This window comes from the organism of the source record quoted next, unplaced genomic scaffold, assembly GCF_019419815.1.
Source record: "Pyrus x bretschneideri cultivar Hongxiangsu unplaced genomic scaffold, Pyrus_bretschneideri_v1 Contig1, whole genome shotgun sequence".
In the NCBI taxonomy this organism is placed as follows: domain Eukaryota; kingdom Viridiplantae; phylum Streptophyta; class Magnoliopsida; order Rosales; family Rosaceae; genus Pyrus; species Pyrus x bretschneideri.
Window position 1 is genome coordinate 12,161,608 of NW_025999390.1, and position 14,812 is coordinate 12,176,419.

Below are 14,812 nucleotides of genomic sequence, written 5' to 3' on the forward strand. Positions count from 1 at the left end.
CTTTTCGTGAAAAGCATTTTCTTACTGTCACATCCCGGCTCGGGGCGGATCACTTCCCAAGCCGCTCCACCACCGTAGCACGATATTGTCCGTTTTGGACTTACCATTCCCTCACAGTTTTGTTTTTTGGGAACTCACGAGCAACTTCCCAGTGGGTCACCCATCATGGGATTGCTCTCTCCCAAACTTGCTTAACTTCGGAGTTCTGTTGGGATCCGGTGCAGGTGGTGGCAGAAAGTCTGCTGGGGCCTCGTGCTAGGTAGGGATGAGAATATACATTTAAGGATCACTCCCCTGGGTGATGTGGGATGTTACACTCCATCCCCCTTAGGGGCCCGACGTCCTCATCGGCACACCACGACCAGGGTTAGGCTCTGATACCAAATTGTCACATCTCGGCCCAGGGTGGATCACTTTCCGGGCCCGCTCCACCACCGTAGCATGATATTGTCCGTTTTGGGCTTACCATTCCCTCACGGTTTTATTTTTTGGGAACTCACAAGCAACTTCCCAGTGGGTCACCCATCATGGGATTGCTCTCGCCCAAACTCGCTTAACTTCGAAGTTCTATTGGGATCCGATGCAGGTGGTGGCAAGAAAGTCTGCTGGGGCCTCGTGCTAGGTAGGGATGAGAATATACATTTAAGGATCACTCCCCTGGACGATGTGGGATGTTACACTTACCCATAAACAATATTTTCTTATTAAATTATTGCCAATGGGCATTCTTGATTGTTGTAACACATTTAGCTATTCTACAAACACTTGGGCTTTATTAGAAGCGGTTTTTTCATAAATACTTATTTAGCTATTTGAGAAACACCTTAGCTTTATTTGAAAGTGCTATTTCATAAATGCTTATTCTCAAAGACTATGGTTAGAAATGATTACGCTGCAATTGGAATTGCTTTTCTATAAAACACTTGCACTTGTAATCACTTTTATTAAAAACATGTTGAAATGTTTATTAAGAATTCAAGTGTTTTATTAAAAAATATTTGATAAACATTTTTTCAAAAAACACTTTTATGATCCAAAAGAAGTTTAAGCATTTCTTGAGAAGGTATTTACAAGACACATAATATAAATAGAAACAACTTTAGTTGTCAAAAACAGAGCGAGATTCTCTTCCCTCATATTCTCATCCAATTCCCTTCTCTTTTCTCATGGTTTTTATTTTATCTTTCTTTATCTATACAAAATTAATATAAAATGTTGACGTGGCTTAATTGTAACTGTTTAAATAAAAGAGGAGAAAAGGAGAGGAAAAATAAGAGGGGAAAGAATGTGGGAGGGAAGGAGAGGAAAAATATGAGGACATAGAATCCTACTCAAAGAAACGTTTTTAATTTTACAATTGCGTCATGAAAGGACTCACTTTTGTCAACAACTTTGCTTTCTTTAACCCCCCCCCCCAAAAAAAAAAAAAGAAAAAAATAGAGAGAAAGTGGACTACTCTCAGTCAGTTAGTCCTTGCCTCTGCCTTCGTAAAAAAATGTCAATAGTGCTAAGGAGGCTAAAATTTTAAAATATATAATGTGTTACTAATAAGAAATAAACACGTTAATCAGTACTTAAATAATAAGTCAATCATCAACAACCACGTCATGTAATTTATAAAATTTGGCTTACAAAGTTGATCTTGCATTGCTCATAAAAAATTATATTAATAATAAGGTGATGTGCCAATTTAGTCTCTGAACTATCATCTCAGTGAAAATAAAGTCCCTAAATTATTTTTTCGGTAAAATAGTACTAGAATTCATTAAAAATTGCTAATTCCATCCCTACTATTATATTTGAAGTTATTTCATCCAATTTTTCATCAACTTAAGTTGCTTGACACACTTTAGAGTGTAATACCTTTTTTTTCTCGCCTATAAACCTTTAACATTTCATATAGGTTACGAATCTAATGTCTAATATAGCCTCCAAAGTTAACTATATACATTATTCTTTATGAAAAATTACTAATCTATCATCCAAAGTTAACTATAACGTGACTTAAATTGACATAAAATTTAATATAGTAACTTCGAATATAATAGTAACGATGTAATTAATAGATTGTTAGAATTCAAGGACTGATTTTTCTGAAAAAAAATAATTTAAGGACTTAATTTTCATTTAGATGATAATTCAGAAACTAAATTGGCAGTTCACATTTTTTAATATTGTCATGAAAAATGCGTAATTGGAAGTTTTGGATTTGAGATGAAAATCTAGAACCTTGAAGGAATTTTTTTTTTTTGTCTGTGGCAGGAAACAAGAGGGTCACCGAAGGGGTTAAAAATCATTATCTTGGAGATGTTAGGGAGCGCCCACGTAAATTTAATATTCAGAGACGAACATAAGGAGTACGAAAACTAAATTATTTAAAGTATTTAAATATTCTTCGTTAAAAGGCAGGGATGATTGGAATTTCGGCCTTCGTGAAAAAGACCGAACTCAAATTCTTTGGTTTTGTTTTTGTCAAACAAATTGTTTGGTTGTTGAATCGATAATGGCTGCCAAGGAACCTTTCTTTATCCAAATCAATTGTCTCCCAATTCCCAAAACATATGTTATTCCATTCATAGAACTTATTAATTGTTCCCAAATCCCAAATATTATTTGGATTCTTTCAATTAACCAACAACGCGACAAAGATCAAAGTGTCTCCATCACCATAAATCCTTTATATGGGAATTAACTTGGCTGCTGAACATTCAGCAGCTATTTCTGCTTACACCAAATTCAGATGAACACGTGTTAAAATTTGGACACGTGTCAACCAGGAATTGAATATAAGCAGAGTGACTGCTAAAAATTCAACAGCCAAGTCTTGCTGGTTATGTATGTTAACAATTTATCAATTTATCATTTATCTGTCGGGATCCATATTAATATCGTTATTGCCATTTAATCTGTCAAAATTTTATTAGTGTGTTAATGTGGCACACGTATGAAATCCCCAAAGCCAATGACATGATTTCATATAAATTAATGACTGACCCAATAGATAGAAGAGTAAATTGATGAGCTTAAAATATGAATGATCATCATATGGATGACATGTTAAAACATAAAGAACCAATTGTTATAAAAATCTTGTATGTTATTGGTGCTTGAAAAGTATTTCCTAGTCAAAATTTTGTCGGGTGAAACTTTTGAACAAACAATATTATTTACATTAAGGGGAGGGAGTGAGTTTAACCTCACAATGTGCTAGCAATAATGTAGTTCAAACTCACATTTGGCGAGAACCGAACCTAAGATCTCTCACTTACAAGTGAAGAAGAATACCACTAGATCGCAATACTAAGTGGCTTATTGGGAGAAACTTAAAGTGTGATTACTATTGACGACGCCTTAGCTTTTACGTGAAAATTGTATTCTTATTCAAGAATGTTTTAGCTCACTGCCTTCTTACTCAGCATGCTTTGTTAGTTTTCTATTAACATTCAACTATTCTATAAAAGGATAGTACTTTGGTACTCACTAGTAAGTGCTCATTTTGATTTGTACAATCATCTTTTAACGCATCTTTTCTTGTTTTGAAAAAAAATGGACGTCTTATTAATTTTTGTTGGACTTTAAAAAACAAAGAATGTACGACAATTTTTATTAGGTTAAATCAGAAAGTGAGTACATAAGTATTATTCTTTTAGAAACACTTGTGACTTACTTGAGACTGCTTTTTCACAAATACTTATTCTCATAAACTATACTTAGAAATGATTACGCTTCAGTTGATTTGTTTTTTTTTTTTTAGAAGTCCTCGCACTTGTAATTACTTTCACTAGAAACATGTTGAAATGTTTATTAAGAATTTTCATGAAAATAAACATTGGACAAATGTTTATTTAAAAAACATTTTTATGACTAAAAAAAAATCTCAAGTGTTTCTTAAAAAGGTAATTACAAGACGCAAAATATAATATGAAACAATTTTGGTGCTCAATGTCTGAAAGTTCTTTTATAAAATTAATTTTGAATTGCATAAAGCACTTTAATGTGCTTTTCATATTTCATTTGAATTTATAGTTTAAAAAAAATTCATCAAAATTACTTGCAGAAATAAAATCATTTTCAAACGAACAACTTTGTTTTCTTCAATTCCAAAATAAAAAAGAAAAAAAAAAAAGAAAAAAATTGGTTTTGCCAGAGGACAGTGACCTACTGTCAGTGACGGTCAGAGTCCTTTCCTTACCTTTATAATTTCAAGTGGAAAGTATCTCCATTAAAATCTGGTCCGATTCCAACAGGATCCTCCTCCTCGTCCTCTTCCGTTTTTTTATTTACGAGGTTAGAGCATTTATAAAAATATGTCAAATTCAAAATATTACATTTAAATTTGATAGCTCTCTTAATAATTTAAAATATTATCAATATTTTATATGTTAAAATTTATTTATTCATTTATAATTTTTTTAAATAAAAACAATAAAAGTTAAGTTATTATTGGTTTAAACATAATAAAATAATATTTAAATATACTAGTATTTAAGGTAAGACAAGTGGAATGTCTTTAAAATAGTAAAAACCAAATTTAAAAACAGCTTCAAATTTGATATTTCTTTGTTTATGTCGGTTTAGCCTTGTTTTTCATGTCATCTTTGACATTTGATAGAAGTAAATGGTATGTCATCAGTTATATGTCTATGTGATATTTTTAACATCTCATTTGAAAATGATCTTAGCCTTCCAATGAGTTAGCAATAATATAATTCAAATTCATATTTGACAAAAATTAAACTTTCATTCACAAATAAAAAGAATATCAGTAACCCATAGCAAACACTTTGTCCTCAATTCAACGTCCACAAAATCAATCAAAAGCCCAAAGCACCATCAGTGCCGTAGTATTTGTTTGCTCCAATTATTAGTGACGAAATCTTCATCTCCCACCAAAAAGAAGCAAGCTTAACAAACTCAATGTATCACCACCATCATCAGAACAACTGCGAAGTCAGTAACACAGAGTTCGCGGATGTTGATTTCGATGACCCCATCTACTCAAATCCTATTCTTTCATCTCCCAACTTCCCCCAACACACCACCACCGCCAGCGCCAGTTGCGCTGGCCGACGCCGACCGCCCACAACCGCAACTGCACGTGCCGCTGCCGCCGAAGGTGCAGCAAAAACTGAACACCATATGCGAGGAGAAAGAGCAGCCGCAGCCGGACGCCGAGTTGAGAAGCAAGCTGGGTTTGCTGGGCGAGGAGAAGGCACTCGAACTCCTCGGTGAAATTTACAACACGAAAACAAAGATTAGAACCCTCAGTGGATACATCGTGTTCATGCTCCGCCAAGAAAAATACCGATGTACCCCTCATTCTCCTTCTCCTTCTCCTTCTCCTTCCCCTTCCCCTTCCCCTTCGAAGTCTGCCCCCGCTGCTTCTCGTCTTCTTCACAGCCCGTCTTCTGCTTCCTCCATCACTCCTGGTCGTCAAGGTCAGATTCTTTGGTTTAAACATAATAAAATAATATTTAAATATACTAACATTTAAGATAAGGCAAGTGAAATGTCTTTAAAAATAGTAAAAATCAAATTTGAAGACAGATTCAAATTAATATTTCTTTGTCTATGTCAGCTTAACAAATAATGATACGTTATTTGATACAGTTATATATCTATGTGATATTTTTAACATCTCCTTTAAAAATAGCCATAACCTTATAATAAATTAATAATAATATAATTCAAATTTGTTTTTAAGAAAAATTAAACTTTCATTCACAAATAAAAAATACCAGTAACCCATAGTTAACGGCACGTCAAAACTTTGTCCTCAATTCAACATCCACAAAATCAATCAAAAGCCCAAAGCAGCATTAGTGCCGTAGTATTTGCTTGCTCCAATTGTTAGTGACGAAATCTTCATCTCCCACCAAAAAGAAGCACGCTTGACAAACTCAACGTATCACCACCATCAGCAGAACAACTGCAAAGTCAGTAACACAGAGTTCGCGGATGTTGATTTCGATGACCCTATCTTCTCAAATCCCATTCTTTCATCTCTCAACTTCCCCCAACACACCACCACCGCCAGCGCCACAGTTGCGCTGGCCGACGCCGACTGCCCACAACCGCAACTGCACGTGCCGCTGCCGCCGAAGGTGCAGCAAAAACTGAACACCATATGCGAGGAGAAAGAGCAGCCGCAGCCGGACGCCGATTTGAGAAGGAAGCTGAGTTTGCTGGGCGAGGAGAAGGCACTCGAACTCCTCGGTGAAATTTACAACACTAAAACAAAGATCAGAACCCTCAGTGGATACATCGGGTTCATGCTCCGCCAAGAAAAATACCGATGTGCCCCTCATTCTCCTTCTCCTCCTCCTTCTCCTTCCCCTTTCCCTTCCCCTTCGAAGTCTGCCCCCGCTGCTTCTCGTCTTCTTCACAGCCCGTCTTCTGCTTCCTCCATCACTCCTGGTCGTCAAGGTCAGATTCTTACTTCGTGGGTTGTTTTGTTTTGATTAACTAGTGATGGGTTTTCTTTGCTGATTATTTTCGAAACCGATTTCTGATATTTTTGTCGAAGAATGCAAGAATCCCACGTCGGAAAATTGTCAGTTGATAAAAGGAATTACAATATATAAGAATGGCTTCTAATAACGCCTATGTCTTTGATGATACACCCTTCGTTTGTTATAGTAAATAAATGCAAGTTGGGACAATATTGTGATTAGCGGTTGATCGTTATAATTAGCAGTGGACCGTTATAATTAGTAGTGGACCGTTATGATTAGTCATTGATCGTTAGTCCGTCTCTTTGAAATATTGACACTTTCTCTGTGATTTGCAGGGAATACTAGTGGAGGACAGAGGGAACTGTATTCCTATTTCTCAACAACTCCATCCCAATCTGCTCGAACTTCTCTTTTCCAAGGCCCATCATCTGCTCCGCAGAGTACTTCTGGTCATCAAGGTCGGATTTTACTTCAATTTCTTTCATGGTTGTTTCATTTCTGATTGATCAACGTCGTTGCTCTTCTGTTAAATAAATAATTGTTTTTGAACCCATTTTTGGTTCTATACAGAGCACCTTGGGGACTGTGGAGGAGGGTTGAGGCCACTTTATTCCTCTTGTCCCTCGCATTCTCCTTCAGAAGTTGCCCGTACTTCTCTTTTTCAAGCCCCCTCTTCTGCTGCTCCTTCCACTTCTCTCACTCCGGTTCGACTTTCTCAAGGTCACACATTTTTCACTTTCTCTGTTTCGGGCTTTTCATTCATGGTGATCAACTGTTTTATTTATTTATTGATAACTGATAACTATAGATTTTTTAGCCGTTTTTGTTATTGCTGGCCCAAACAATAGAGAACCCACGTATCTGTTTGAGTCTTGAGTGTGTGTTGGTGCAGGTGAGGCTCTCACTAATCGGTCCGCGGACCAACCCGGAGACGATGGGCGGGCGCAATTAGAAGCTCTAGGCGAGCTTGAATTCAGGAAACAGTTTCTAATATTAAATTACGCCGGAGGGTATGCGAAAGCTAGACGCTGCCTTATTTGGTTCGACTTCTGCATTTCCTCTTTATTAAACCGTGTACTTCCTGCTTTTGTGCATCGTTGTTTGTGTACGTATTTTTTTTTTTAGAGAGAAGTTAGAAAATGTTCTAGCGCCAGAAACTATTAGGAGTTGGAAAGGTATGCCGATGCAGCAGTTTGAGAACACAGTTTGGGACGCTTTGGGTAGCAAATATACTCGAAAGGAAGACCGACAATGTGTGAGTATCACTCTCAAAGCTGGTTTATCTTTAAATTAGTGAATTACCATAATCTTTGCTGGTTCGTTTTCACTCTTGGCCTACTTGTTTTTCAAATTCCTGTAAAGAAAATTGGAATTTTAACTCTGCTCGCTGCCACTGGCATCCCAAAATTTTCACTGCCACTGCCACTGGCTTCTTTAGTACTGGCATCAGCCAACCTTACATCCATTATTTTTAGTATATATGCCTAATGCCCTAATGTCCCTTTCATGTTTTCGGTGGGATGTAGACTTTGGATTGGGATTCTCGACAAGCATACGTCTACCATTGTGAAGTCGCTGTGGATGGGAGCTACAAATTCAAGGTTTTTACTCCTACACCCAGTATATGTGTGATCGCCCACAATCATGTGTCTCCATGCTTGCACATGTATAATTGTATGTCCACAAGGAGAAAGTTGATAGGTTACTTAAAGAACCTGTAGTATAGGTTATCATAGTTTTAACATCCAATAATGAAATGTGGTACCAGTACACGATACCAATAATATACGCCTGTGGGTACTGAAGGAATCAGGTCTTCTGGTTAGGTCTTGTGGGAGCTTTCAAGTTCGAATCTTACCCATCTATAAGTAATTGAAAATTTTAACATTTTAGGTTGGATTTCATGTGTGGACATTTGGTAGCAAGTTATTTCTGCAATAAGGAGGAAACTTTCTTGTTATAACAGCTTAGAGTTCCGGTGATTTTGTTTCATTTCTTCAAGGATAAAGCTCCCACTGAAAATGGGTAATCAGCTGTTTGTAGTTCCTTTCTGGAAAATGCATTTTCTTTTTATTGCGTGTTTTGATTTAGCCAGCTTGGCAACATGGGAAACCTAGTATGTATACTATCAATAACCAATTTCCACTGGATCCTATTGATTCAATTTAATCTAATGGCAGTACTTCTATGTTTCCGTTGGCAATGTTGACCACTTACTTTGCTGACGCTGAATAAGTGATACACTGTTATTTTCTTCAGGGCCCCTATCAACGCACCACAAAAAGAACTCTCTTACAGAAAATTTTAGGAGATGACAGCATTTTAATGGTGAAATTTGCTGATGCGGTGAATGACAAAGATCCCAGGAAGAAAATGGGCCTTTATGTTGATTATAGCAAGGTCGCAAGAGAAGGGATTCTTGTTGGTTTGCGTCGATATTGTTTCTTTGGTATGCCTTTAATGCCTTCTTATGGTGAATTTTGAATTCACAATTTTGAAGATGTTTTTACTTCCTTAACCGCTTATTTCTTTCGTGCACTTTTCCTGATTGGGCTCATAAGTGTAGTTACCTTAAATACAATTGTAAGCTTATTACAACGCTTGAGTAAAAAAAAAAAACGGTTTGTTAGATCATCATAGTTGATTTACGTCCCATGGTTTAGACTTAGGATGAGAATGATCCCTTGGTTTAGACTTAGGATTTATGTCCAGAAACTGCTTTTTATGTTATTTAGACCCCTTCTTCCTGGTGAAGTTTTAATGCGTATTTCGACACTTGAACCTGCATTCGTTTTATTCAGTGTGTTGAGAATTCTAGTACAATTGATTGTTGTTTGTCTTTCTTAATATGGTAATGAATCAGTGTTCAAAGATGGTGGTAACAAAGAGAAGAAGAAATGCCCAACTTCATCACCTGTGAAGTGTTACTTTGTTCGTGTGGGCTCTAACGCCACAATTGACAGGGGTGGAGATTATATTATATCTAATAGAACAGCTCATAAAGCAAGATGCATTTTCATGCATCCACATACCGTGTCTAGTGTGAGCAACTATATGATTAGGTAGGTCATTGTTTATAACATAAGAAGTTTATTTTCAAATGTTGTATAGAAGCATTTTTCCTTCAGGTTCTAAACAATCATCTTTCTCGGTATTCAGGTTTTCACTCATTTTGTCGAAGACAGAGAGCTTGAAAGTAGAAAATTGGTCCCTTCTGAAGATTGACGACATTGATGATGATTATTGTCTGGTATGGTCCTCAAATCTTTTCCATGAAATCTTGCCATTCCTAATTATACTTATATGCCTGTTCCTTTTGTTTTCTGTAGGATGAATATGGTAATCGTATCTATAGAGATGGAAAGCCTCTTATACATTCAGATGGAACTGGATTCATATCTGAGGATCTGGCTTTACTTTGTCCTAAGGATTTACTGAAAAAAGAAGAGTTCACCAGTGAATACTTTGAGGTTTGTGACTCAGTTTTGCGTCAGTTTTAAGTTTTGAGATTTTGAATCAAGTTCACGCAATATATTCTCATTTCCTTTGTGCTTTTGCTTTCCCCCTGCTTCCCCCCTGTAGCCTTTGCTCATGCAGTTCCGACTTTTCTACAAGGGCCGTGCTGTGAAGGGAACCTTTCTGGTCAATAAAAAGGTATGATTTCTTTCATTTCTTATGGAATGCCCTCGTCAGTACTGAAGTAAATTGAAATAATACAACCCCAATAACAGGTTCATGCATGATAATAATGAAATTTTTAGAGAATAGTTCTGTTAACAGTGTTTTCTTCCTTCTCTTATTTCTAACATTGTATACTATGTAAATCTTCTATGTCCAACGTTGTAGCTGCCACCGAAAACAATCCAGATTCGACCATCAATGATTAAGGTTGAGACAGATCGACAGATGTTGGATGATAAACAAGTGAATTCGTTGGAGATAGTTGGAGTCAGGTACATCCATTATCAAGCATGTATGTTTGCATACTTTGTATTGCTTAATTTGCCTTTTCCACCTACAGTTGAGAATTTCAGATACAAGGCTAATCTTACATGTGCTTGGCTATTTTTAATGTTTGTTATTGAAGATGTAGTTTTTAAGTTGACGTTTTCATCTTGCAGTAAGAAACCTAGGAATACAAAATTTTCGAGGAATTTAATTGCCCTTCTATGCCATGGAGGGGTGCCGAAAGAGTATTTCATGGAGTTACTTATGAAAGATCTGGAAAATACTCGTGGTGTGTTCTGCAATAAGCATGCAGCAGCCAAAGGTAGGAACCTGATATTTCTTTCTTTTCAATCCATTTGGGGTCAAATTGATTGCCAAATTCTTGTTTTGATACATGCCCATGGGTCAAATAACATTCTATCAAATTCATTTTTCTTTCACTATTTCTAGTTCCTTGACAGGTTTCCTTCCTTCCTCTTCTGTATTTGCAGTTGCCCTTAACTACGGCGGGATGGACGATGATTACCTATCATTTAAGATGATCTCTTCTGGTATTCCTCTAGAAGAATCATATTTGCAACATCGTCTATCATTCCTGAAGAAAGAGGAAAACAACAGTCTCAAAAAAGGGAAAATTTCTAGTCCTCAGAGTTATATGTTGATGGGGACAACTGATCCAACGGGGATGTTGGAAAAAGATGAAGTTTGCGTTCTCCTGTATGTACAATTTCTGGCGTTTTTTATCTTCTCCTATTACACAAAATCCAATAAATAATTTCTGGAATTTTTTCTGTAGTTCCTTGCTTTAATAGTGGCGCTAATGTATATTATGTTTCAATGGATTATGAACTAAAATTTCCATGTACAACTGTTTTTAGTATATGTTATAATGTGGTACGATTTGGATTTGATTTCTTGTACCATTTGTACCCAAGGTGTTACTCTGCATTTCTTTCTTGATCCAAGCAGATTTTAGTGTCAACAGATATGGTTCACTTATGGTTTGAGGGGCTCTTTTTCGGCTCAATGATATTTGCAGTGACAGCGGGCCAATTCAAGGAGAGGTGCTAATGTACCGGCATCCAGGTTTACATTTTGGTGACGTTCATGTTTTGAAGGCCACCTACGTGGCGGAGTTGAAAGAATTTGTTGGCAATAGTGGCTTTGCTATATTCTTCTCTCGCAAAGGTTCACGTTCCATAGCTGATGAAATAGCTGGTGGAGATTTTGATGGCGATCTCTATTGGGTCTCAAGAAACCCTCGGGTTGGCATTTACCTAAAGCATGATTACTTTGTCATTATTTTGAAACTTCAAAACACGCACAGCACACACCATCTAGAACTAGTTAACCAATTTATGCATGGGATGGAAATAATTTTGTTAACCACTAATTCTTGGAATTATTTCAGCTTTTAGAATGTTTCAAACAAAGTAAACCTTGGATCGATACTTCATCAACTCCCAAGGCTGCCACCACCTCACCACCAGAACCAAGTGCGCTTTTGCCCGATCATATAGAGGATGCGCTCTTTAAACAATTCTTGACAGCTAGGTTTGAACCGAGGTATGTTGACTCTGTATCTACACCCATTGTTGTAGTTACTATTTTCTCAATTCGTTTATTGCTCTTAGCATAAGTAGAACCTTTGGATATTGTTTTGAATGCTTTAAGGAAGAATTTTCCTTATCAAAGTTTAGTAAGTGTTGACTGTTACAAAGTATCACGTAATTGTTGAACCTCAATTTAATTTGGTTTCCATTCTGCTTAATATGATATTGGATGGTAGATCTCTCTCTGTTTGTTGAAACTGAGATGGTACTCTCTGGCTACAGTTCAGACTTATTTGTATTAAATTTGTTTACAAATTGATCATGTCGTCCACTGCAAGTTTTATGTTTCTGGTGCTCAAAATTATTTCTGCTTTTTTTTTCAGTTTTGCTGTGGGTGCAGCTTCTGAGTACTGGTTGGCCTATATGGATGAATATCTGACTCTGGGGGATGGTCATGAAAGAAGACTTAAGGGGGAAAAAATGCTGCGGTTAGTTGATTTATACTATGATGCTTTGGATGCACCGAAAAAAGATCGAACGGTTAGTTCTGTTTTTTCATGCTTCAGTCATGTTATTGGATGATATCCATAGGGCTTTATTATTATCTTTCTCTCCTGGTATGTAATACAAATGGAACTTTTTGTCTGTCTTCGATTACCCTTTGATTCGTTTGTGTATGGTGCAAGAACATTCTCACCCTCTTGCTGTTTTAAGTTCATACATTGGAATGGGAATTCAGTAGCTAGTTTTTGGTTATTTACTGATTGTATGATCCTTGATCTCCGATGATTTGAAGCTTGGATTTAACTTCTGAGTAACAGGTCAAAATCCCCAATGATTTGAAACCAGAGTCGTTTCCTCATTACATGGGTAAGCCAAACTCATACAGATCGACTTCCATTTTGGGGTCAATTTATGACGCAGTGGAGGAATATCAACCGGAAGACACTTCAGACAAAGGTGATAAATGTATTTTTAATAGCTAGTCATATTATATACGTTGCTATCCATAGAAACACAAGAGTTTTGACTTTGCTCTTCTGTCGATATACATTTATTCAGTAGCGGAAAAGCTTCCTTGTTTTGATGTTGAAGACCTCCCCAAGGAGTGCTTGAAGAAGTGGGACGAACTCTACAAGAAGTACAGGAGTGAAATGAACTGTGTCTTGCAAAACGATGATAAAGAGGGCAAGAATAAGGCTGCCGATAAGATCATAGGAAGGTATAAAGAGGTGAGATTAATGAACCACCATTTCGGGACTTGTTATATGATCAGGTGCCTGTTCTGCTCTCAACTGTTTTTTTCTCAAATATTTTTGTAGATTCTGTATGGTTGTGAGGACTTTGAGAAGAGCACAAAGCCCTTGGATGAAATATTTAACGAGGCACTCGCTATATATCGTTTCGCATATGACTACGCTTGGAAAGTTAACGATGTAGGAAGATGCGGGTTTGCTTGGAAAGTTGCAGGTTCAGCTCTCTGTAAGTATTACAAGACCATAAACGAGGACCGCACTTTTGAAGTCTCGTTCTCTGTTCTCAGGGACATCCTCTAATGAAAGGGGTACGGGGGCTCAAGATCCTCGGATGAATATTCATCCGAGGCACCCGCTCACTATGTATCGTCTGTGTATAACTAACTCACTCGTGAGCGCAGGTTAGGTTCTCTGTAAAGTCTCATTGGCTGTTTTAAAGGGCAGATTATTTAATGTAGGTGTTGAATGATGTCCTTAGTTTGTATTAACTATTAATGTAATGTAACATTATTCACGAGTACATATAAAAACGACTGACTTTTCTGTAGATTATTCTATCGTTTGTCGTAGGAAAAGAGCAACTTTACCAAATGCAGATTTGTAAAGATGTAGGTTTGATTTCCTAAGAGTGACTGTCTCATGTCCAGATTATCATCCAAATCGTTTTTTATCCTTGTATGATTTCTTTGGGGGTCAAGAGTTCGTGGTATGAATTCCTCTCTGAGCAACCATCATAATATATAACATGTTTATTAGTAACACTATATGATGATGTTTTGAATTAACAATACCGACTAAACTGGATTGGAGATCAAAATTGTGAGAAAAGAAAAGAAAAAAAGGGTTCTTATGTGTGTGAACAAAATTTATGGTGCTCCGAATAAGAATCCTTTAACTGCTACATCTTTGTTATTGTTGTAAATGGAAGTGTGAATATTTATGGTAATAGACAACCAAATATGACTTTACAATGTTGTTAGAAGAAAAAAGTTCTGGTAAGATTGTTAAGTTGAAAAACATGGTCAACCAAATAAGACTAAGAGAGAATGAAAAGATCTATATAACGTGGTATTTGTGTCATTGAAAAAACAACGGCCACATTAATAGTGAAGAACATACGGATGAAAAGAAAAAAAAGAGAAAAGGAAGAGAGCAAAGAAAGAAGAGATATGCATAAGTAAATACCTGTGAACCAAGCTAGAGAGAAGAAACAAAATAGTGAGAGTTATTTTGTACTCTCATTAGTTCAGAACATGAAAGAAAGTACTACTACCTCGATAACGTAAGCACACTTGCTAAACCTTGTAAATATTATGTCTTATTTATTTTATATTTCACTGCATATATATATTCAATTTCACAACAGTTATTATATTTTTTTGGATAATAAAAGGTGATCAAATTTTTTAAATAAAATTTGAGGTTTTTTGAAATGAGTCCAAAGTAATTAAAAATTGGATCTATTTCAAAAATCAAAAGTCACTAAAAATTGGAATCTATTTCAAAAATCAAAAGTCACTAAAAATTGGACCTATTTCAAAAGGTAGTCTATAAAATTGGACCTATTTCAAATTTTCCCATAAATTTTCCAAACCAAATG

At 36.3% G+C, this 14,812-nt stretch overlaps 1 protein-coding gene across 2 annotated transcripts; it reads left to right on the forward strand.

Annotated features, from left to right (window-relative positions):
* Nucleotides 1–4,775: 4,775 nt before the first annotated feature.
* Nucleotides 4,776–13,888, forward strand: LOC103944027 (probable RNA-dependent RNA polymerase 5). 2 transcript variants are annotated; one of them, XM_048586511.1, is made up of 20 exons: nt 4,776–5,438; nt 6,791–6,913; nt 7,026–7,175; nt 7,348–7,465; nt 7,581–7,710; nt 7,982–8,056; nt 8,715–8,904; nt 9,319–9,517; nt 9,615–9,705; nt 9,785–9,925; nt 10,038–10,109; nt 10,302–10,408; nt 10,577–10,725; nt 10,895–11,120; nt 11,443–11,668; nt 11,815–11,969; nt 12,340–12,496; nt 12,778–12,916; nt 13,019–13,188; nt 13,279–13,888. In XM_048586511.1, the coding sequence occupies exons 1-20, from the start codon at nt 4,973–4,975 to the stop codon at nt 13,510–13,512; spliced, it is 3,318 nt and encodes a 1,105-aa protein (XP_048442468.1). In that variant the 5' UTR covers nt 4,776–4,972; the 3' UTR covers nt 13,513–13,888. The 2 variants fall into 2 exon arrangements, with proteins under 2 accessions (XP_048442468.1, XP_048442471.1); XM_048586514.1 differs by lacking the exon at nt 4,776–5,438 and adding an exon at nt 5,493–6,426.
* Nucleotides 13,889–14,812: the final 924 nt, after the last annotated feature.

Coding starts and splice junctions, on each gene's coding strand:
- LOC103944027 (XM_048586511.1), top strand. CDS start 4,973: ATGTTGATTTCGATGACCCCATCTACTCAAATCCTATTCTTTCATCTC. Junction 7,466..7,580: donor ATATTAAATTACGCCGGAGG/GTATGCGAAAGC, acceptor TTTTTTTTTTAG/AGAGAAGTTAGAAAATGTTC. Junction 11,669..11,814: donor GGGTCTCAAGAAACCCTCGG/GTTGGCATTTAC, acceptor GAATTATTTCAG/CTTTTAGAATGTTTCAAACA.